The following is a 23,838-nucleotide window of genomic DNA, read 5'->3' on the forward strand; positions in this document are numbered from 1 at the left end:
AAACACGAATATAACTATCGAGGTTTAAACTTTGGCCTCTTCTCCAAATACTGCTAACTAAACCATTGAGCTAAGTCGTGCGAGTTTTGTATTATTGTGACATGACCAATAATTAGACCATAGAGTAGCATGTTATTATTTGTATTTAGACTTTATTGCATCAAATAATTATTCATGAATGTAATTAAATCTTTAAAAAGTTGAAGGGCTAATTGACTTTTTAGCAAAAATTTGAGAGCTTATTTCACTCTTTTCCCTACTTTAATTAATAACAAGTAATTTTACACTCTCTGACCTTTTGCATATTCTTATATATATATATATATATATATATATATATATATATATATATATATATATATATATATATATATTGGTCCTAGTATTATTGTGACATGACCAATTTTGGTCATCTATCAAAAAATAGTTGAATTTATTAACTCTTATATTATTTTATTTAAGCAAGATGGATTTTAATTTTCCGTTCTAATTCACTATTAAATATTCTTAAAGTTAATTTTATTTTTAGTCATAGATTTATAAGTGTTATTATACTTTTAGTCTCTTTTTTTTTTTTTTTTTTAAACATTCATGGTTTATCCTAGATAGTATTATGATGGCATGACCACTTTTGTAGACATAACCACTCATTTCCTAGTATAAATGTGTCTATTTGTTATCTAAATGCGTCTATTATTGTGTCGGAGAAGGCGACCAATTGGTTGTCTTCTCTAGTATATAGCGATCGGGCATCGGATTTTCGCCAGATATATGCCTGAACTGAAATGACTTGTAATAATATGTCATTTATCGATTTTTGGGCTTCATTGCCTCAATTTAACATGTTAAAGGAAGTAATTGCACTTTTAAAAGGTTTAGAGATCTAATTGACTTTTCAGGGTAAAATTAGTTTATGGGTTTATTTGACTCTTGTGTTGATCCATTAATAATAATAATAATAATAATAATAATAGTAATAATAATAATAATAATAAATAATAATAATAATAATAATAACTGACTTTACTAGCTAACTTGTTTTTTTTTTTTTAAATATCTTTAAAGATTTAATTTTGTTTGAAAATGACTTACTATTAGATATGAAGTGAAAGTATATATGAACTAAAAGGTTAAATTAATAGATCGAGTATACATTTATATTTTAAGAATAAGGGTAAAATATGTCATCGAATGACACACGAATGAAATTGTAATTAGTCCATCAAACTCAAATAAAACTACAATTAGAACAAAAGTGACCTATATAACCATTGATAAACTCCAACGCTTTATTTTCATCATTGATTTTATATCGTATTAACAAGATCGTTTTGACAAAAAAAAAAAAAAAAAAAAAAAAAAAACATCTGTGTACCATTGCGATTTTAATATCCTCCCATTCTAATCGCATTAATGAGAGGGACCCTAGGTTCTGTATACATTTCACGTTCTATTTGAAAGTGATTTTCTTTGTGTATATGTATTAATTAAATAAAATTTGTAGAGTGCTCTACAACTTGACATCATAATTTTAAAAAAGTAAAAATATCATAATTTTAAAAAGTAAAAACATTATTTAAGGGTTGAAGTGAGAACAAGCTCATATCTAAAAATTCGATAAAAGAAAACGAGATGGCAGTTGAATTTGGTAAGTTAAAACAATTGCATTTAATATTAATTAGGAATAAGGTTCAAATTGGCCACTGAACGTAACCTGAAAATATAATTAGGCCACTGAACGAAAAAAAAAGTGTAATTAGGCCACTGAACACTTCAAAAATGTGCAATTTCACCTGATAGCAGGTTACCCTCAATTTTAGCAGGTTATCTGTTTACGTGGCAGCTGAGTTGGCATTTTTAATAAATTTTAATTAATTTTTAATAAATTTTAATAATAACTTTTTATTAAAAATTTTTTTAAAAAATAAAAACGACTTTATTTTATTTTTTATTTAATTTTTTCAATTTTTTATAAAATTTATTATTAAAATTAATTATTAAAAATTATTTAAAATTTATTAAAAATGTCAACTAAGCTGCCACGTAAGCAGGTAACCTGCTAAAATTGATGGTAACTTGCTATCCAGTAAAATTGTATACTTTTGGAGAGTTCATCAGTGGCCTAATTGCACATTTTTTGAGTGTTCAATGGCCTAATTGCACTTTTTTTTTCGTTCAGTGACCTAATTGCATTTTCAGGTTACGTTCAGTGGTCAATTTGAACCTTATTCCTATTAATTATTTCTTTCTTCACATTCTTTTTTTCTCATTCTCATTGTCACATGCATACCTACACCAACATGATTGAATGGGACGATCTTAATTCCCATCCATAGATATTATTCCTTTACCTAAAATATAATGAGAATACGATTTTTTATAAATAAAAAAATATATATAATGTTTGATATTTTTTTTTTTTCAAAAAGTTAGGTTGGGTATTGATAATAGTTGGTTTCCGGATGTAAAAGGATGAATTATTGAAGGTGGTAAAGATACTTGAATTAGTCATTTTAATTACATTTTTTACACTAAACTAGATAGTTAGATTTTAGGCTATCAATTTGTTGCCTACAAAAGGTAAAATTTCTTCTCTCCTGGTTCCCATACTCTGGTCTAAGATGATAGTGAATGGTAAGTTTTGTTGGCCTAGCAGTGCATTAGATGGGAGGACTAGTGCCTGATACCCTTTATATTATTTTCTTATAGTAGGCAAGTGGGAGAAAAAAAAAAATAGGTGAAGTGAGTAGCGATTTTAAACTCATTATTTGCATCATGTTTATTAAGAATGATTAATAGTGCATGGACTCTAATTTTCTACTCCCTCCTTAGGTGTTATTTTTTGATTGATTTAAATAACAAAGTAGATCACTATTTTTATTCATCCACTTTTCTTTACCCAACAAAATTTTTACTGTAGCCTGAGTTATACTCCATGGGAATTGTGTGTGAAGGGGAGGGATTTTGTGCATGTATTTATAGGAGTATGTGCATGGCGCCAGTTTGCTCATCAATTCAAGTATTACAATCATTACAAAAAGAAGAAGAGGAGAAGAATGAGTGCAGAATTCATGTTTGGTCTGGGAGAAATTAAAAGTTGAAACAACAAAGTTTGGGTTGGAGAGAAAAGTTGATAGGAGAAGAACAAAGTTAATACGTGGAGAAAATTGTGTGAAGGGGAGGGATTGCTGCTTGCAAGTATTTATAGATGGATATGGACAAATTATTGTGTGACCATAGTTTATATTGTGTTGTATGAATCATAAAAAAAAAGTCCATTTTTAATATCAAAATATATTATTTGTGTACTGAATGTATATTATATAAAATAATGTATTTTTAGTATTCAAATAATTTACTTTCTATAAAGTATATTTTTAATATACTAAAAATACATTATTTTATAGTATACAAAATATGGTTTACACAGTTTGTATCAATCATGATCCACACAATAATGATTGAGTGTATGTGCATGCTGGTTTCCTAATTAATTATTACTACTCAATCAATCAATTATATATATATATATATATATATATATATATATATATATATATATATATTCTCATGGAGTAAACCCATGGCATAGTAAAAAATTTGTTTGGTAAAGAAAAGTGGATGAATAAAAATAATATAATAATCTACTTTGTTATTTAAATCAATCAAAAGATGACACCTCACGAGGGAGTAGAAAATTAGAGTAAATGTAGTATTATTCATTCTTAATAAACATGATGCAAATAATGAGTTTAAAACCACTGCTCACATCACCTCTTTTTCTTTTTTTCTTTTTACATTTTTTTTTCTTTTTCTCACATGCCCATTACCACAAAATAATATAAAATAGTATCAGGTATTAATCCTCCCACCTAATGAGCCGCTAGCTGATCACCGAAACTTACCATTCGCTATCATCTTAGACCAAAGTATGGGGAGACGAGTGCGAGGAAATTTTATTTTTTTTTATAGACAACAAAAATAGCAAAAAATTGTGTGAGGCCGTCTCACGTTCTCAATTTGTGAGACGAGTCGAATCTTTAATTAAAGAGGCCAAAACTCTTACCCATTAATTAAATATATGATCCGTCTCACACACTCACACTAGTGTTACCCATAAATTAAATACACAAGCAACCACCAATCGAACTTTTGCATTGAATTCCAAAATAATGGCAAACATTTGTGTACGTCTTCTTTAATTTGATTCCGAAAAAGGTAATCTTTGTCTTATCATCATAAATGCACATTTGGTAAAGCTTTTGGAAGTTGAATTGTGATTGTTAGCCTTCCTTTAGATAGTTGGTTAAATTAGGTCTCTTTAGGTTGAATTGCGTTATTTTGCATTATTTAGAGTCTTAATTGTAGTGTTTTTAGTTCGATAATTCAATTGCAGTTTGTTGCGTAGTTCGATAGTTGAATGGTTAATTTGATCCGTATTCAATTCTTTTAAAAACAAAAAATATTATTAATTGTCCATAAATTATTTGATCGTAAAAAAGCAAATGAATGTTTAATTTGATCCTTTTTTGTTTTTTTTTTTTTTTTTGAAAGTTACTGGTTCTATTACATTGTAGTATCTGTTCATATACTTTCTCAACCTACTGAAACACAAAGAACCAATAACGCCTCCACTGAGGCTTGAACTCATAATCTTCCAAATGGAAGTCCAACCCGGGTACCATTAGACCACATAGTCCTGGTATTTGATCCTTATTCAATTCTTTTAAAAACAAAAAATATTATTAATTGTTCATAAAGAGCTATATTATTATTTCAATTACCAATATTATTATTAAACTAGTAATAATAATAATAATTACGGAGTATACTAATTACGAAATAGTATTTTATTATTATTATTATTAAAAATTTAATATTTAAAAACTATTATTTAAATATTATAAATTATACTAATTTGATGATTAATTATTTTTTTTAAAAAATAATCATTTGACTAAAGGTTAACTGGAGAAAGAAATTTCTCGTCTCCAAAAATTTTACGGGAATGCGGATAGGATAGAGAAAGATTTTTAATTTCATCTCCAATGAGGATAGGGACGGGATGGGCACAAAGAGCCAATAACGCTAGAAATTTCTCGTCTCCAAAAATTTTACGGGAATACAAATAGGATGGAGAAAGATTTTTAATTTCATCTCCAATGAGGATAGGGTCGGGATGGGCACAAAGAGCCAATAACGCTAGAAATTTCTCGTCCCCAAAAATTTTACAGGAATGCGAATAGGATGGAGAAAGATTTTTAATTTCATCTCCAATGAGGATGGAGATGGGATGGGCACAAAGAGCCAATAACACCTTCACTAAGACTCGAACTCAACTTCCCATATGAAAGTCCAACCCGCGTGCCATTAGACCACATGATCTTGGCCGGCGATGAGGATCTGAGTATAGATATTTTGCAAGCATCTTTAACCACCCATCAACATAGTGCATTTAATTCTCCTAAATAAAAAGGTTCACAATTCTATCCTTTTTTTTTAATTCCCCACTTTTTATAATGTTGGAGCTTAGAATAGTAAAATGCGTAAAAGAAATAAAGTTTAAACATGATGAGAATGGATAAGATTTAGGTGGCCGAATTAATTGGCATCTATATTACAAATTTAGATAATATATTTATATGCTATAAAATGATTATAATCAAGATATATAATATGAGAGTACAATAATAAATTATTTTAAAACTTAAAATTGATGAAAATAAAATTTTAAGTATATTTAAATTAACGCGAAATAAATTTATTTGAACCGAACAAATTCGAATTAAAATTGATTCGGATATCGAGTGTAAAAAATCATTCAACATTTTTTGAATACTCGAAATAAAATTCAGATATCACTCGAACCAAATCAACGTCCACCTCTAGAAGACAGTACACAATGTTATCGAACCTAATCTCAACATTATGTTAGAATTTGTAACATAAAATGACAATTTATGAGGGGCTATTTTGTAGCCAAAAAATTATTGTCACGAGAGTAAAAAGATTTACCCCATATTGCAATATCCTTGCAAGAATTGTGTTTCAATAAAATAGTTGCTCCAACCAAAATTTTTTGGAACTAGTGCGCCAGCCATGATTGTACTTTTTTCTTTCTTTTCCAAAATATTAACGTTTTGTCTTTACAGGCTAGTCACTAGCCAAGCATAAAACAACAATAACAAAATATCAATTACTTAAAAAAGAGTTGGCATAGTAAACCACACAGTACGAATAGGCATTACTACATAGGTGTAAGAATAACATCATAATTCATATACACAATGCCCCTCCTCGTTGGTCGCAAGCGGTAATTATAGGCCACCTTAAAAGGTATACAAATGAAATGAAAATTTAAAAACAATGCTTTCCGAAGAATAATTATCTGTGCAAGTACTCTCCTAAGGAAAATCGAATTACATTTCATCATCAGTTGAATTGCCAGATCATACTACATGGATTAAAAAAAAGAGATAATTCTAGCAATGGTCATCCGACTATATTGATTTTCCAAAATTAGTCCTTGACTTTTAATTTAGACATTTTACGTCCCTTGACTTTTAATTTCTTTCCAATTGAGATCCTTTCGTTAGATTACGGTAAAGTAGACTTTAAATGAAAGGGTAAAATAATCATTTCATCTACCTAATGTATAATTATTCGTATTTCTTCCTTGTATACGCAACTTCGGATATCGGATTCACTTAATTGCTTAATCTCTAATGAAAATTTGTTCTTTGAGTGGATTTACGGATCAGGTGAGGGAGGGACTTCCCGTGCGGTTGGATTCATATTAAGCATTAAACTGACAAGTACACAACACACGCACATTAAGCACACAAACAAAATATCTTCAGAACACAAACCCACGCACCTTAAGCACAAGACTCACGCACTTTAAGCACAAGACTCACACAACTTAAGTACAAAACTCATGCACCTTAAGTTTCAACAACTACTGACATTAAGTACACACCCACACACCTTAAATACAAGCCTCATGCACCTTAAGCACAAGTCTCACGCACCTTAAGTACAAAACTCACGCACATTACTCGCCGCACAACCACACGGAAAACATTCACCCGCACTGGAACTTAATTTTATATATATATATATATATATATATATATATATATATATATAAACTATTAAATTTTAACCAACCATGGTCCTTTCAAGAGGACCATAGCTGGTTAAATTTCGAAACTTGAAAGACCATGTGTGGTTAACTTGAACCGCGAATGGTTAAATTTGAAAGTTGAAGGACCACAGATGATCAATTTGAAAGTTTAGGACTAAACGTGGCAAAACCACTATACTCGGAAGACCTCAGATGATATTAACACTATTAATGAAAATAAACAAACTAACAAAACTGAGTTATTTAGCTTGGAAGTTGGTGAAAGGTTAAATTTCGAATAGAAGATTATTACGAGTATTTATTATGATTATAAATTTGTAAACCAATTGTCAGTGTGTATTTATCATAACTTGTACAAATTTAAAAAAAAAATTAAATATTAAAAGTTTAGATAAAGTTGAATTGCAAGAACATGCATTTGTACATACAAGAACAATAAAAATTAATCTGCACAAACACTAATAAATACAAACACAGCTTCATTACATTATAAACTGCATTACAATACCCAAATTTAAAAAAAAAATTAAAAAAAAAAATACAAGGAGAAGATGGCAACAAACCCAGGCCAAACAGAATTATAACTAGTCAATTAATGGATCATATTCACAAACGCCATAGCCATCTTTTTGCCAAGTTTGACTTGGGATGGGGTTGTGAGATGGACATGATCAGCGGTATTCAATTCCGATCCTATGGCATCAACCGTGGTTAGAAAAGGAAGTTTGAGATTGAGTTGAATGTTTCTTATTTCTTTTGTATAATTTCTCAACACATTGGGTGGCAAAGCCACTTGGATAATCGGAAGGCGGGGTACCTTAAGGTCCTCGCGTAGCGACATGAAAAACCTCGGGACATCCATGGCGAAAGAGCCGACACCCGTTTCCGCTTCAAACTCCCCTTGATACCACAGGAGAGCGTGAAGTTTTCCGCCACCCCGCAATGCAGCCGCGGCACGCTTCATTGTGCGGTTGTACAGTATTGTACCACGACCCCATTCGAACATGCCTGTCCCCCCTTTTGCGCAAGGGACCAAGCCTATCACACCCAAGGACGACCTCCTCTTCAACGCCTCGTTTGCGAAGGCCATTCCGGGTCCTACCCCACATGTTTTCTTGGGAGAATCTATGTCGGCGTGGAGGGGTTCGTTTGCCACTACCCATGTCAAATTCGCGTTGAGGCGAAGGATGTGGGGGTTTGATTGACATTCGGGTGGAATATAATGATCCCATACTTGGCCATTTGGGATTTCTGGTGTAGCGTTGACGTAATTAATTCCACCCCGGCCGGCCATGTTGCTTTGGCCGGCCAAAATAAAAATGGCCTTCTGATTTTGAGCATTCACTAGAGCAACGCAGGCTAAAAGAAAGAGGAGAAGTGTTGCGGATTTCATCATGTTAATGCAAAAAAAGTAGAAACTAACAATGTTGAAGCTAAGGGCAGTGATAGATGGAGAAGTTAGAGGAGAATTCAGAGAATTCAAGAAGGTAGATGAGAAGATCAGAACAACTTAATTGCTAGGATAAAAATTGGAGAATGCAAGTAGTATAGTATTTATAGGAGCTAGTAGTCAGGTAGGAAAGGGTAAAGGAAAATTTAGTTTAGACTACTTAGGGCGGTAAGACCAAGACTAGGAAATGAAATAATTTTTTGTAGGGAAAACAGCTTGAATCAAGTCTTAGTACGAAGAACCCGAATTCACTTTGACCCGACCTAAATCGGAAGTGGACCCCACTGATAATTGTACCACAAAATAGCCACTTAAAATGTCATTTTAATAGATCACATGTCATGCAAGAGGTAAAATGGCATGTTAAGTGGCTATTTTGTGGTACATTTATCAGTGGGGTCCACTTCCGATTTGGGTCGGGTCAAAGTGGATTCGGGTTCTTCGTAGTGACTAGTGAGACGAAGAGATTGATATATTGTACGCTCAAAATGGATAATGGGTGGATGCGATATTGATTCTCAAAGTAGACCCATTTGAGTTGGAAAATAAGAGAAAAAGTGAGCTTTTGTCCCACATTGATTTGGGAAGAGGATTTGCCCCACTATTTATACAAGTGCTCATTTTAAGCTTATTAAATTGTATAGCATAGAGGCTCTCTCTCGCGCGCAAAGGGTGCAAATCCCAAAATAAGATTGAATCCCAATTCAGCCACACGAAATGAAACTTGGCCAAAACAATGTCTCTTGTTTGGTGAAATGGGTTCACCTTGGCCGAAGTTTCTTGTTTGGTGGTATAACATGCATGAGTGATGTTTCGGCCTTAAGTGAAAAAACATGCATGAGTGATGTTTCGGCCTTAAGTGAAAAAACATGCATGAGTGATGTTTCGGCCTTAAGTGAAATGGGTTCACCTTGGCCGAAGTTTCTTGTTTGGTGGTATAACATGCATGGCCGAAAGTTCGGCCGTGTCATGGCCGAACTGAAGCTCCTGTTTGTGATTGTTGAAATTTAATTCAGTTAATACTTTGAATTAATTCCAATTTTAAATTTTGAATTAAAATTTATGTTAATGGTTGCTGTTACATGAGTTGTAGGGGTGTCCCTAAATGCCTAAATTAAAAGCTATTTAATCTCTCACTCCTATATAAGAAGGAGTTGGTCAGTAGAGATTTACACACACAACAAGAAAATATCATTTTTGCCTCAAAACTCTCTGCTTCTACTCTTTCTTAAGCCTATTGTGTTCATAACCGTGCTTTGTTCGCCGGATTCCTTGTTTGGGTGCTCAAACATTGAATCACAACAAGTTTTATCCTGGAAAGCCTAGGCCACAACGCTCCTTGCACTTTTGGGAGGTGGCAAATAAGGTTTTAAGGAAAGAGTGATCACTTGACTCTTGCTAAAAACCCAACACCAAACACTAGCAAAATTCTCCATCTTTCCTTCCCTTGTTTTTTCAGAAAAAATAATAATCTTATTTTATTGGATTATTATTTGGTTTTCACCAACGGATATCCAACAATATATATATATATATATATATATATATATATATATATATATATATATATATATATATATATATATATATATATGTATATATATATATATATATATGTATATATATGTATGTATGTATATATATATATATATATGTATGTATATATATATATATATATATATATATATATATATATATATATATATATATATATATATATATATATATACATATATATATATATACATATATATATATACATATATATATATACATATATATATATATATATATATATATATATATATATATATATATATATATATATATATATGATGTGAGTCTAATTGTGCATATTTTTTGTGTTCATTTGTTAATATTTGTTGGGTTCAAGTCTTTGAAATTGGTACTTTAATTGCATATTCCTTTGTTTTAGCATTTAGATATGGTTTACACTTGTTTTGAATATTTTACCGTGTTTGTTAAGATTTTGAAATCATTTTAGGTCAAGTACAATAGTAAGGGAAGTTCTAGAACAAGTTTGGAACAAAAATGGACCAAAGAGACTGCTACAAAGGATTGGACGTGTCGAGTTTCGCGTCCAAAAATTTCAGAATATTTGTTTTCGCGTTTAGCACTACTCGACACGTCGAGCATCGCTGATTAACAAAAGGGCGGACCGCGCTAATTAACAAAAGGGCGGGCCGCGCTGAATTCCAAAAGAAGCACCAAAGGAAAGGGCACTGACTTGCATTCTCCAAATAAGAAATGGCATTTTCCAAATGGGAAATTCTATTTGCACCACCCAATTTGTTATTTACACCACCCTTTTAATAAGCGTAATAGCTTTATAGGTAGTGTAAATAGAAAAGTAATATTTACACTACCATCATTAAATGTGGTCAAATATTAATATTTATTATTCATTTTTTTAACAATCAAAATATTAATTTAAAAAAACAAAAAACAAAAAAGACAGACCCGTCACCTTCTCTGATGGGAAGGCAGCCTAGTGGGTCGGAAACAAGATAAGTTTAACAAATTTGAAGTGTCAAGAAAACTTTCCGACCACTCTCTAAAGTGGTCGGAATTCCGGCCACGGTTACCCTCCGTTGAAAAAATGAAAAAAAATTAGTTTTTGCGACCAAAATTTTGGGTGGTCGGAAAAACGTTGATTTTCAGTCGTGTATTAAAGTGAGATCACTTTTTAAAGAGGAAAGAAATTAAAGAAACCAACTTGGTTGGCGTGAGTGGTTGTGCACTCTTGCCCTTTAAGGGATCGGAGGTCGGGAGTTTGAACTCCCACTCCTATGGAAAATCCAATTTAAAAAGGTATCTCCTATAGTTAGAGTCTGCTTAGAACACATCTTACATAGATGAAAGACTGAGTGGTGATTAACTGTAAATTTAGTGATATGTCATTTTAAAAGTGAGAGAAAATTTCATATTAATGTGCGAATAACCTTAGCATTTTATTTAGGATATGCATGCAATGTGCTTTAATTTTTAATTATTTTTTCTTACCTTTTTTTTTAAATCATTCATCATTCTAAAGTTTTCAATTAAACCATAATATATATTTTTAAAACAAAAAAAAAAAAAAAAAAAAAAAACTTTGTCTATGACAGTTATTCTAAAAATAGTATCATAGATTGATTATTCCTGCCAAATTTGTACTTTATTTAAAGCAATGTGATCACTTAAGCAATATGAATTTGTTCCTAATAAAATTTAAGTGTTTAGATGAGGATTGTATATTCAACGTAACCAATTATAGCCGAACAATAACAATATAAGGAGATAAGTAAAGAGTCCTAGCCAACTACTAATACAAGAGTCCTAACACTCCCCCTCAAGCTCAAAGTGGAGCAGTCGAAATGTTGAGCTTGTCACGAAGAAGAGAGAATCGAGTCGACGCAAGTGGCTTGGTAAAAATATCAGCAATCTGATCCTTCGTGGAAATAAAGTGAACCTGAATTTCCTTTTTGGCGACCTTGTCTCGGACAAAGTGATAGTCAATTTCCACATGCTTAGTCCGAGCATGGAAAACCGGATTGGCACACAGGTACGTAGCACCCAAGTTGTCACACCATAGACTAGGCGGAGAAGCTGGAGAGAAACCGATTTCCTTAAGCAGAGAAACAAGCCACGTCACCTCAGCCGCCACATCAGCTAAGGCCTTATATTCTGCCTCAGTAGAAGAACGCGCCACAGTGCGTTGCTTCCGGCACGACCACGAGATTAGATTAGAGCCCAAAAATATTGCAAAACCACTGGTGGACTTCCTATCATCCGGACTACCAGCCCAATCCGAATCAGAAAACGCATGCAGCGAGGTAGATAAAGACTTCCGAACACACAGCCTCATGCCAAGAGTGCCTTTCACATAACGCAACACCCGCTTCATCATAGACCAATCGGCAGTAGAAGGAGCCTGCATGCGTTGACATAGCCGGTTGACTGCAAAAGACAAACAGGACGAGTCACCGTTAAGTACTGCAAAGCACCAGCTAGCCCACGATAGTGCGTAGGATCAGCAAATGGAGCAACATCACTGTCCTCAGAGCGGGCAACTGAGATCGGGGTAGAAACCGGCTTACAGTCAACCATCCCTGCACGCTTGAGAATATCCTGAACATAATGGCGCTGAGACAAAAGAATACCATCAGAAATAGAGACAGTCTCAATCCCTAGAAAAAAAGATGGGGGCCCCATATCTCGAATTTTAAACTCCTGATCAAGCCGATCCACCAGTCCAGTAACTCGGCTAGAATCCGAGCCCATGACAAGAATGTCATCGACATAAACTAGAAAATAAAGCTGCACACCATGATCAGAATAAATGAACAAAGACACGTCAGTCTTCGATGGAGTAAAGCCAACGGAAAGAAGAAAGTTATGTAATCGGGTAAACCATGCACGCGGGGCTTGCTTAAGCCCATACAAAGAGCGCTGCAGATGACAAACATGAGTAGGAACTGACTTGTCCTCGTATCCCGGAGGCTGACGCATATACACTGTCTCAGCCAAACGCCAATTAAGGAAGGCGTTGTGCACATCCAGCTGCCGAATACACCAATCACGAGAATAGGCCAAAGAAAGCAAAAGACGAACCGTGGTGGGCTTAACAACCGGACTGAACGTCTCAAAGAAATCCTTGCCCGCAATCTGATTAAAGCCCTTGGCAACTAACCGGGCCTTGTGTCGCTCAACAGATCCATCAGCATTCCTCTTGACACGGAATACCCACTTGCAGCCCACAACATTCATCCCTAGAGTATAGGGAACAAGCTGCCAGGTCTGATTTTGAAGCAAAGCATTAAACTCAGCATCCATGGCCTCACGCCACTCTGGATGCTTGACTGCCTGGGAGTAACACGTGGGCTCAGATGGATCAACAGTAGACACCAACGCCACATGCTCCTGTGGACCCCGGCTTCATGTGGCCATAGCATGAGAACGAGGACCAACCACCTTAGTCCCACGGCGAGGACGACCACGAGCCGGCCTACCACGAACAGAAACTGTCTGCTCACTAGACACAGAGTCAGCCGGTACCGGATCCGAATCCACAACCTGTTTCTCAAAATCACTAACCACCACCTCGGTAGTAGGAGGAGGCACAGAAACAACTGGAGCAACACCCCAAGGAGCAGCCGGGGGCCGAGAAACCACCTGCGAAGAAATAGAGCCAGCAAAAGGAAACACGGACTCATCAAATCGCACATGGCGACAGATAAAGACCTTATTAGTGTTAGGATTCAGACAACGATAGCCTCGAAAAGAGTCAGGATAACCTAAGAAAACACAGGGAGACGAACGATATTCCAATTTATTACGATTATAGGGACGTAACAAAGGAAAACACAGACAGCCAAAAACACGCAAGAAAGAATAAGAGGGAGGCGAACGATGTAGCCGAAAATGAGGAGACTCATTGTTCAACACACGAGTCGGCATCTTGTTAATCAAGTAAACTGCAGTCTCAAACGTATAATCCCAAAAACGAGAGGGAATAGACGCCTGAGCCATCAAAGCCAACCCAGTTTCAACTATATGCCGATGACGGCGTTCTACCCGACCATTCTGCTCATGAGTATACGCACAGGACTGCCTGTGACGAATACCGAGCGACTCGAAAGTAGAGTGGAGCTTTTTGTACTCTCCCCCTAGATCAGACTGAATAGACACGATTTTGTGGGAATATGACCGCTCAACTAGTGACCGAAACCGTTCAAATATAGAATAAATATCCGTTTTCGCACGCATAGGATAAAACCACACATAACGCGTAAAATCATCCACGAATAGAACAAAATAGCGAAAACCATTAACAGAGTACACAGGCGCTGGGCCCCAAATATCAGTATATATAAGTTCTAATACTCGAGTACTTTTAGTCTCAACACGAGGTAAAGAAAAACGGGAAGACTTCCCTAACTGACACGAAGAACACAAACGAGACAAATCACTAGAATTAAACGAACTAACACCGGATGTCTGCAATATCTGACGCAACACCCGTGTGTGTGGATGACCAAGCCGCTTGTGCCAAGTAGAGGACGACGCACGCGCAGCAACAAAAGCAGACGGACTAGAAGACACAGGCCACGAATATAAGCCACCGGAGGTACCCCCCTTAAAAACCACCTTCTTGGTCAAGAGATCCTTCACAAGAAAACAGTCAGGATGAAATTCAAAAAAGACACGGTTATCTTTAGCAAACCGCTGAACAGAAAGCAACGAAGAGGACAACCCAGGAACATGCAGAACATCATTTAAACTAAACGATCTAGAAGAAGAAGCTATCGAAGCAGACCCAACACTAAAAATAGGCATACCTGCACCATTACCCACACGTAAGGTGTCCGGACCATCATAACGAGCTGAAGAAGTCAACATAGAGGAGTCGGGAGTAGCATGATTCGTGGCTCCCGTGTCAGGAAACCACTGATGAGACTCAACACCACCGGTCTCACCACCCGAAACAACCATATGCGCCTGAGGATCTGTGGTCTCAGAATATCGCTGGAAACAAGCCCGTGCCGAGTGTCCAAACTTCTCGCAAATCTGACACCGGACGTCCGACCGCCCACGGCGGCCACCTCGGCCACGACCCGAGCCTCCACCGCCCTAGCCGCCACTGCCCGAGCCTCCACGATAAGACTGGCCGCCACCGCGGCCTCCTCCTCGGCCACGCGACGCTGCCATAGCAGTCGGGGCAGCAGCATCACCACCACCCGGCGCACAAATATACTCCTGTGAAGTTAAATAATCAGAAAGCTCAGTTAAGGTTACCGGAGAGCCACGCGTCAGTGGTGCAACAAGAGGACGAAGCTCCGGTCGTAAGCCACGAAAAACGTAGAGATTCTGATCATCAAGCGTAATAACCCGGCCGGCCAGCGCCAAATCCTCAACCAGAACTCTCGCCCGACTCAAGTAATCCGAGACGGACGACGCCCCTTGGGACAGCCCCTGCAGCTCGCCGAGAAGCCTCAAAGCCCGGGAACGTGTCGCCGAGCCAAGCTCCTGCTCGATCGCCGACCACAGAAGTCGCGACGTGGAGCGCCCGATCGCCATAGGTAGCATCTCGTCGGACAAGGATGAAATCAATAGAGAAAGAACAGCCTTGTCCTGCCGGCGCCATTGCTGCTGCAGCGAAGCCAGATCAGACGGCCGGCCATCACTGTCCGCCGTCGACTCCACCGAGACGGACGACGGCAGTGCTGCCGTCGGACATGGCAGTGTGCCATCAACAAAACCAAGCAACCCTTGGCCTTCTAAGAATGGCAACATCTGAGTACGCCAAAACAAATAATTGTGGGCGGTAAGTTTGATAGACACGAAGTGATGGGCGGAGGACAAACTAGTATTCGGGTAAACGGGAGTGGGGGCAACCTCGGACACAGTCCGTTCAGACGAATCACGAACAGAACCGCCATTGTTATCTCCCAAGGTTGCCATGAAAATAAGAATCCCTGGATACTGATACCAGATGAGGATTGTATATTCAACGTAACCAATAATAGTCTGAACAATAACAATATAAGGAGATAAGTAAAGAGTCCTAGCCAACTACTAATACAAGAGTCCTAACAGTTTAAACTTCTTTATCTAAAAATATTTGTATTTATTAGAATTCGTGATCTATCTATGCATATTTAGGTCAAAACAATGCAAGTTTGGATTGGGACAATGCGTGTTGGAGAGTGCATATAATGCTTCTAAAGGGAGTTAGTTCAATATATAATACGGAGTATGTATCTAGTCTAAAACAATGTGATTTTCTCTAAAATGGTGTGCAAGACGACACGTACAAATTGATATAAATTTATCCAAAGATAATGTATATTTACACACACAAAAAAAAAATGTCACTACAGTTTTTTAAAAAAAAAATAATTAAAAATACACTGAGCATTTAAAAAAGTAGATATAAATTAATAAATTAAATGCATTAGTATGTAACAACATATGATAAGATGTGTTTTCAAAAAAAAAATAAAAATAAAAAACATGTGATAAGAGGTCAATTAATAAAGGAGTTTTCTTGAATGAGCAAATTCCACTTTTAGTCCTCGACTATTATGTCATTGTCACATTTAGTCTTATTCTTTTAATTTTGACATATTACATCCTTAACTTTGAACAACTTCCACTTTTAATCCTTGACTATTGTGGCCTTGTCATATTTAGTCTTATTTTTTTTAATTTTTCCATATTACATCCATGACTTTGAGCAACTTCCACTTTTAGGCATCGACTATTATGACGACATTGCCATATTTAGTCATATTCTTTAAATTTTGTCATATTACATCCATGACTTTCATTTGATTGCCACCATTAATCTTCCATTGTACACTTCTAATTGTACATTTTAGTAAATACTTTTTAAAATTGCAAAATACATTCTTTGTAAATTTTTATATTTTTTTAAATGTTGTGATTGTAGTCTCGAAAATAAATTATCCGTCAACTTCTATATATTAAGCTTTTAAATTGTTGATGGTTTTTCTTTTAGTAATTTCAAATGTATCCCAATTGGTATTTGCAACCATGTTTTATTGTATGTTTGATAGAAAACTTAAACGAGTATGAAAGTTGATAAATTTAATACATTAGTATCTCACTTATTGCAAAGTTATATCGTTGAAAGAAAAAAAAAATGGCTTAAAATAACATTTAAAGTGATACATTAGTATATACTCTGTATACAATTTCTCATTTTGAAAAGTTTGAATTGTATAAAGATGTTGAAAGAAAAATTAGATAAAGGAGCAATCAAATTCAAAGACAATATTGCTAGGCAGCCTCAGGAAGCTAAGGAGGCGTCTCAGAAAGGAAGCTAACTCAAAACTTAATCAACATTGAGGACAATAATATGTAATAACGAGTTTTGTTATGATATTTGACTGTAAAAATTAAACAAATTTTCAAGCAGTTTTTAGTAAACTTCTAAACCAATTAAACGGCTAAAATAAAAAAAAATAACAAAAGAAAAATATGAAAAGATAAAATGTCCTTACTAAAAATAAGAAAAGTCAATAGAAAGACTAAAAGTGTCTAAAAAATAATAGTTTGAGATTAAATTTGGAATTGTCAAAAAAAACAAGAGTCTTCTAGTGAAATTAACGCTTATATCTATGTGAAGTTATAAGGCCAATTTAATTTTTTAAGCCTAAGTAGTGTGGTCTACTTTTGTTACATTAAGTAATGAATGGGGCTTGTGTACGGAAGAAAGAGTTGTTAATATCGATCTATGTTGCAAATTAAATTAGTGCATAAACAAAGTATTTTTTTTAACAAAGCTTCGAAATTTTTTTTTATTGTGCAATAAATAAATACATCATATCAATTTGCCTAATTAAATACAATTTTTATGATAATAATAATAACAACAATCCTTTTTCAATAATAATAATAATAATAATAATAATAATAATAATAATAATAATATAATAATAATAATAATAAAAAATATTCTTTTCTGGATAGCTAGACTTGGGTATTGATGATGGTTGGTGCTAGTGACAGAAGGCTGAATTATTGATTACCATTCAGTCGAGTTTGTGAGGGTGGCAATTGAAAAAAAAAAAAAAAAAAAGTTATCCAATTTTCTTTAAAAGCAATAGACATTGCACGGTAAAAAACAATTGCATTATTATTATTTGGCCTTTCAAAACAATTGCGACAAGATAATTATGTCTCGGTCTGACATATGATTACCATCAAGTAGTCCATATATACTTAGGCATTTAGGCTTAACAAATTACTGAAATTAGCTTTAGGACTACAAATAGATGTGATATAACAAAAAAGGAAATTGTGCCCGCATTGAGAAAAAAGTTATTCAACTTTCTTTAAAAGCAATAGACATTGCACAAAAATAAAATAAAATAAAAAGTGCATTTATTATTATTTGGCCTTTCAAACACAATTGTGACAAGATAATTATGTCTCGGACTAAAATATGATTACCATAGAGTAGTTCATATACTTAGGCTTAACAAATTAGCCTTAGGATTACAAATAAATGTGATAACAAAAGAAAATTGTGCTTGCATGGACGAACAGTTCAGTTGATCACAAGGGTGAAGTTTGAGAACAATGACTTGGCATGACTTTTAATTCACATTATTTGGGTTCAAATGACACATTATTTTACAAAAACTTGGTTAAACATGTTAATGTGATTTTTTAAAAATAATAAAAAGAAAAAACATGCATTTTGTAAACCTAACTAAATCTAACAAAGTAGTAAAGATATTCAATTCAGAGTCAACTCCACCAAAGGTCTCTTGTCTTTGGTGGCAATTCTAAACTTAATCCCAGATTATAGTTTTTGCCATTTAACACCCAGATTATTAATTAGTTTTGAACACTTTTTAGTCCTTCTCATGACTTTTCCTACTTTTAGTAAGGGCATTTTTATCTTTTCAATTTTTCATGTTTCAACCGGTTTAATTGGTTTAGGACTTTACTAAAAATCGATTGAAAAATATGATTACTAAAAATCAGAGGTTACCAAAAGTTCTAAACCAATTAAATCGGCTAAAACCAAAAAAAAAAATAACAAAAGAAAAATATAAAAAGACAAAATTGTCCTTACTAAAATGGAGAAAGACATGAGAAACACTAAAAGTGTGCAAAAAATAATAATCTAAGATGTTAAATGGCAAAAATAATAGTATAAGACTAAATTTAAAATTGCTACAAAAACAAGAGACTTTTAGTGAAATTAACTCTTCAATTCATAATATAACATAACATTATTAAAACGATAAAATAACATTTAAAAACCATAATTAATGTTATTTTTAACCGGTTATTAATGAGATAAGAGACTTGGCCTATTAAAACATGAAATTTCACGTGTCAACTCATTAATAACCACAAACATATTAAAGTTAAACTCTAACTCATTATTTTAGTTATTGATTTTATATCATTATGAGTATCGGTTTCATTTGTGAAAGCAGTATGCATGTTATGGTAAATGTAAGAAAGTACCCGTATGGGCAGCTCAACTGATCATAGAAGTGAAACTTTGGAAGAATAACTAGGGATCGAGTCTCACCCAAATGCTCTATCGGGTTGGAAGAAGAAAGTGCTTTATGAAAGTATATTTAATAAGGACTTAAATATACCCCACCATCCAATTGTTCTAGTTTGTGTTTATTACTATCTCTTTTTTATTTTTTTATTTTTTTATTTTTTTGATAACAATTGTTATCTTTTTTTTTTTTTTTTTTTTAATGTACATGGTATTTAAATTTTGTATTTGTTCTTTTTGGAAAACTAAAATATTGTTAATTTTCATTAAAATCACTAACTAGTCAGATATTACTAATTCTATCTTTAAAACGAAAAATTTTCATTAGTCCATAAATTAACCAACACTAAGCAAGACCTAATGTAGTCCTAATTCACTGTACGTAGTGTACATTTTCAAATCATAATTAATACAAATTTTAAATATTTAGAAGATTATGTGATATAAAGAATAGGGATATAAAAGGATTATGTGTCAAACATCTTAACCCATTAATATCCCGTCAAAATTAAAGTCAAAAAACGGTATACACCTTTTAATAAATAAAGGAATAAGGTTCAAATTGGCCACTGAACGTAACCTGAAAATGCAATTAGGCCACTGAACAAAAAAAAGTGCAATTAGGCCATTGAACACTTAAAAAATGTGTAATTAGGCCACTGAACTCTCCAAACGTATGCAATTTTACCGGATAGCAGGTTACCTGCTTACGTGGCAGCTTAGTTGGCATTTTTAATAATTTTTAATTAATTTTTAATAATAAATTTTATAAAAAATTGGAAAAAATTAAATAAAAAATAAAATAAAGTCGTTTTTATTTTTTTTTAAAATTTTTTTAATAAAAATTTATTATTAAAATTTATTAAAAATTAACTAAAATTTATTAAAAATGCCAACTCAGCTGCCACGTAAGCAGATAACCTGCTAAAATTGAGGGTAACCTGCTATCAGGTGAAATTGCACATTTTTGGAGTGTTCAGTGGCCTAATTGCACTTTTTTTTCGTTCAGTGGCCTAATTGCACTTTCAGATTACGTTCAGTGGCCAATTTAAACCTTATTCCATAAATAAATAACTGTTATTTATCATTTTAATACCTTTCATTCCTCCTCTTAGTTTGTTTCTTTAAAATAGATTCAAGTTGATGCCAGCTACACTTGTTCGTTGGTTTTGTTGTTAATCGCAAATCTTCCCTATTTAATCTTTAAATTTTGAGGCATTGCTCAGGCAAGTTAATAGATAATGAGAGGTTATTTTCACACTACTGCTAGTGAGACTCAATCCTTATTTCTTGTGACAAATTTTATCTCTGTAACTAGTTAAGCTGTCTATGCAGACAAACTTTTAATAATTCTATGAATTTTATACGAGTAGCAATTAGGTCTTTCAACTTTAATTTTAAAAGAGCAACGTATCCGGCATGAGTCTTCTCATTAATTGAATAGTTCGTTGAGTCATCGTAATTTATCCTCGTACATACTATCATATTAGGTTAATATATGTATGCGAACTTGGGGTGAGAAAATTCTACCTTTTGTTGACAACAAAAAGATATAAAATGGTTTCATAGCCTAAATCTAGGCATCTATATTAGGGTAGAAAATTAATGTAATTAAAATGTTAAATTCAACCACCATCAATAATTCATCTGTTTAGATCGGACATCAATCATTATCAATGCCCAACCCCTAACTTTCTTTAAAGAAAAAAAAATTATCAAACATTATTATTATGGATCCTATTATTATTACTCTTTAAAAAAGCCCAAATTATGCCATGGAATCGTGTTCACCGAGAATGGTGAACACAAGGCAAAACGATGTCGTTTTTAGGCAAAAAATAAAAAATAAAATCGCGGATGTGGAGTTTAACGGCGCGCGTTTGATCAAATTATGAATTTTCTGTTATGAGATTATGAATTTTATGAAAATTCATAATCTCATAACAGAAAATTCATAATCGCATAACAGAAAATTCATAATCGCATAACAGAAAATTCATAATCGCATAACAGAAAATTCATAATCGCATAACAGAAAATTCATAATCTCACAACTGAAAATTCATAATCTCATAACAGAAAATTCATAATCTTATAACAGAAAATTCATAATCTCATGGTTCCAAAGTGAATGTGTAAGCATGGTTCCAAAGTGAATGTGCAGGCATGAATTCATAATTTATGAATGTCCGTGATTTCGGACGGGAATATGTAGGCATGGTTCCAAAGTGAATGTGCAGGCATGAATTCATAATTTATGAATGTCCGAAATTATGAATGTAATGAAAATTCATAATCTCATAATAGAAAATTCATAATCGCATAACAGAAAATTCATAATCTCATAGCTGAAAATTAATAATCTCATAACAGAAAATTCATAATCTTATAACAGAAAATTCATAATCTCATGGTTCCAAAGTGAATGTGTAGGCATGGTTCCAAAGTGAATGTGCAGGCATGGATTCATAATTTATGAATGTTCGTGATTTCGGACGGGAATGTGTAGGCATGGTTCCAAAGTGAATGTGCAGGCATGAATTCATAATTTATGAATGTCCGAAATCTTTGTTCACCTCAAATTAAAGTGAAACCACAAAATGTGAAAATAAAGAAGAAAAGTCACGCAATTAATTAAGAAAAAAAAATAAAGATAACGATGTACTAACACCATTGGAACCGTGTTCACCATGGCATAAGGTCCCTTAAAAAAGTTGAATGCCCATTTTTGGTAAATGAATGATATCTTTGGATCATTGGATGGGAACTAAATCAATTAATATTGGCCCATGCAATCATGCTGGTGTAGGTACATATGCATCCATTGTCATGTATGCATGTGAAATTGAGAATGAGAAAGATTTTTTTTAAGTGAAAATGAATATTTTGGCCTCGAAATTGTTTAACTTTTAACCCCTTAATTATTTATAATGTTATGCTTTTAATCTTTACTGTTATATAACTGTCAAATATCATTAAAATATGAGATTATTTTTTATCAGTTAGAATAACTCACAGGGAAAAAATGAAACTTTAAGTCTTTAATCATAAATATTGATTCTAAATGACAAAAATAACTTCATTAAAAAAAAAAAAAAAAGTATGCTAATAGAGTTTGACAGTTACATAATACAAGCGACTAAAAGTGCAATATAATAAATATTTAAATAACTAAATTTGTTTAAATTAACTTACGAAGATTAAATTTTTAAAAGTGAAACAATTTAAGGTTAAAAGTGTCATTTTGCAACAAATAAACAAAAAACCTATAAGATAGGTTGAAATTTGAAGAAAGAAATAATTAATAACAATCAGGTATTATATGTCTTCAATTTATTTACAAACGCATCTATTGGATGAAGGCACATAATATGTAACTGCATAGACATAGTTTTTAATCCAGGAACCCGATCCATGGTATAACAATTATGTGGGCTCCTTAAGAATACTAGACACTGGTCTTCCCACCTAATGAGTGAGCCGCCTTGATTTACCTCTCCACAATTTCGTTAGGGCGCGATATGAGTATTTTAGATGTGAAGTGATTTAGCTTTCAATTCTATGGGCAAAATAGTTAAACTAGAAGAATTAGGAATACAATTTTAAATAATAAAAAAAAAAACAATTAGATAGTGTGGTTTAGTAGGTAATTAAAAGTGAGGAATAAAGATGAATACTTTTTTTTTTTTTTTTGTAATTACAAGGATATTTAGGTTTAAAAGTATAGATGTTTTCAAAAAAAATATAGCGGTTCAACCTATTTGTATAAAAAAGATTGAAAAGTCTTTGTATTTAACGATATTTCAACAATTTTGTTGATGAAGGACTAAAAATGATCATGACGTACTAATATTAGGACCAAATGAGAATCTACAAATCTACAAATCTAATAAGAGCCAATAATGTTATGTCCTTAACTGGAACAAAAAAATGTCTGTACTAGTTGTTTCTTAAAATGAATGGTTCATATTATTTTGATTTTAATATTTTTTTTAATGATTTTCCTTATTTACCCTCTATTATATTATTTTCTTCCCTTAAATAGTCCTAAATTCCGTTAGTATAAACTTTTGTAAGAGAATATTCCGTTAACTATTTATTATTCTTAACATACTCATTAATTTATATAAGAGAGGTCTTAGGTTCGAATTACATCCCAATTAGAGTTGGCATAATTGTTAAACA

At 33.3% G+C, this 23,838-nt stretch overlaps 2 protein-coding genes across 2 annotated transcripts in view; both read right to left on the bottom strand.

Annotated features, from left to right (window-relative positions):
- Positions 1–7,611: 7,611 nt before the first annotated feature.
- LOC109175550 (probable carbohydrate esterase At4g34215) lies at positions 7,612–8,647 on the bottom strand. The gene has a single exon (XM_019324824.1). It carries the CDS (start codon positions 8,541–8,543, stop codon positions 7,740–7,742), a length of 804 nt encoding a protein of 267 aa, XP_019180369.1. The 5' UTR covers positions 8,544–8,647; the 3' UTR covers positions 7,612–7,739.
- An 8,697-nt stretch (positions 8,648–17,344) lies between these two features.
- LOC109176151 overlaps positions 17,345–23,838 on the bottom strand; it is a 36,497-nt gene continuing 30,003 nt past the window's right edge. The window contains exon 12 of the mRNA XM_019325594.1: positions 17,345–17,479. The gene's annotated coding sequence lies outside the window, so the exon portion shown is untranslated. The remainder of the gene's footprint in view (positions 17,480–23,838) is intronic.

This window comes from Ipomoea nil, unplaced genomic scaffold (assembly GCF_001879475.1).
Source record: "Ipomoea nil cultivar Tokyo-kokei standard unplaced genomic scaffold, Asagao_1.1 scaffold0688, whole genome shotgun sequence".
Taxonomy (NCBI): Eukaryota; Viridiplantae; Streptophyta; class Magnoliopsida; order Solanales; family Convolvulaceae; genus Ipomoea; species Ipomoea nil.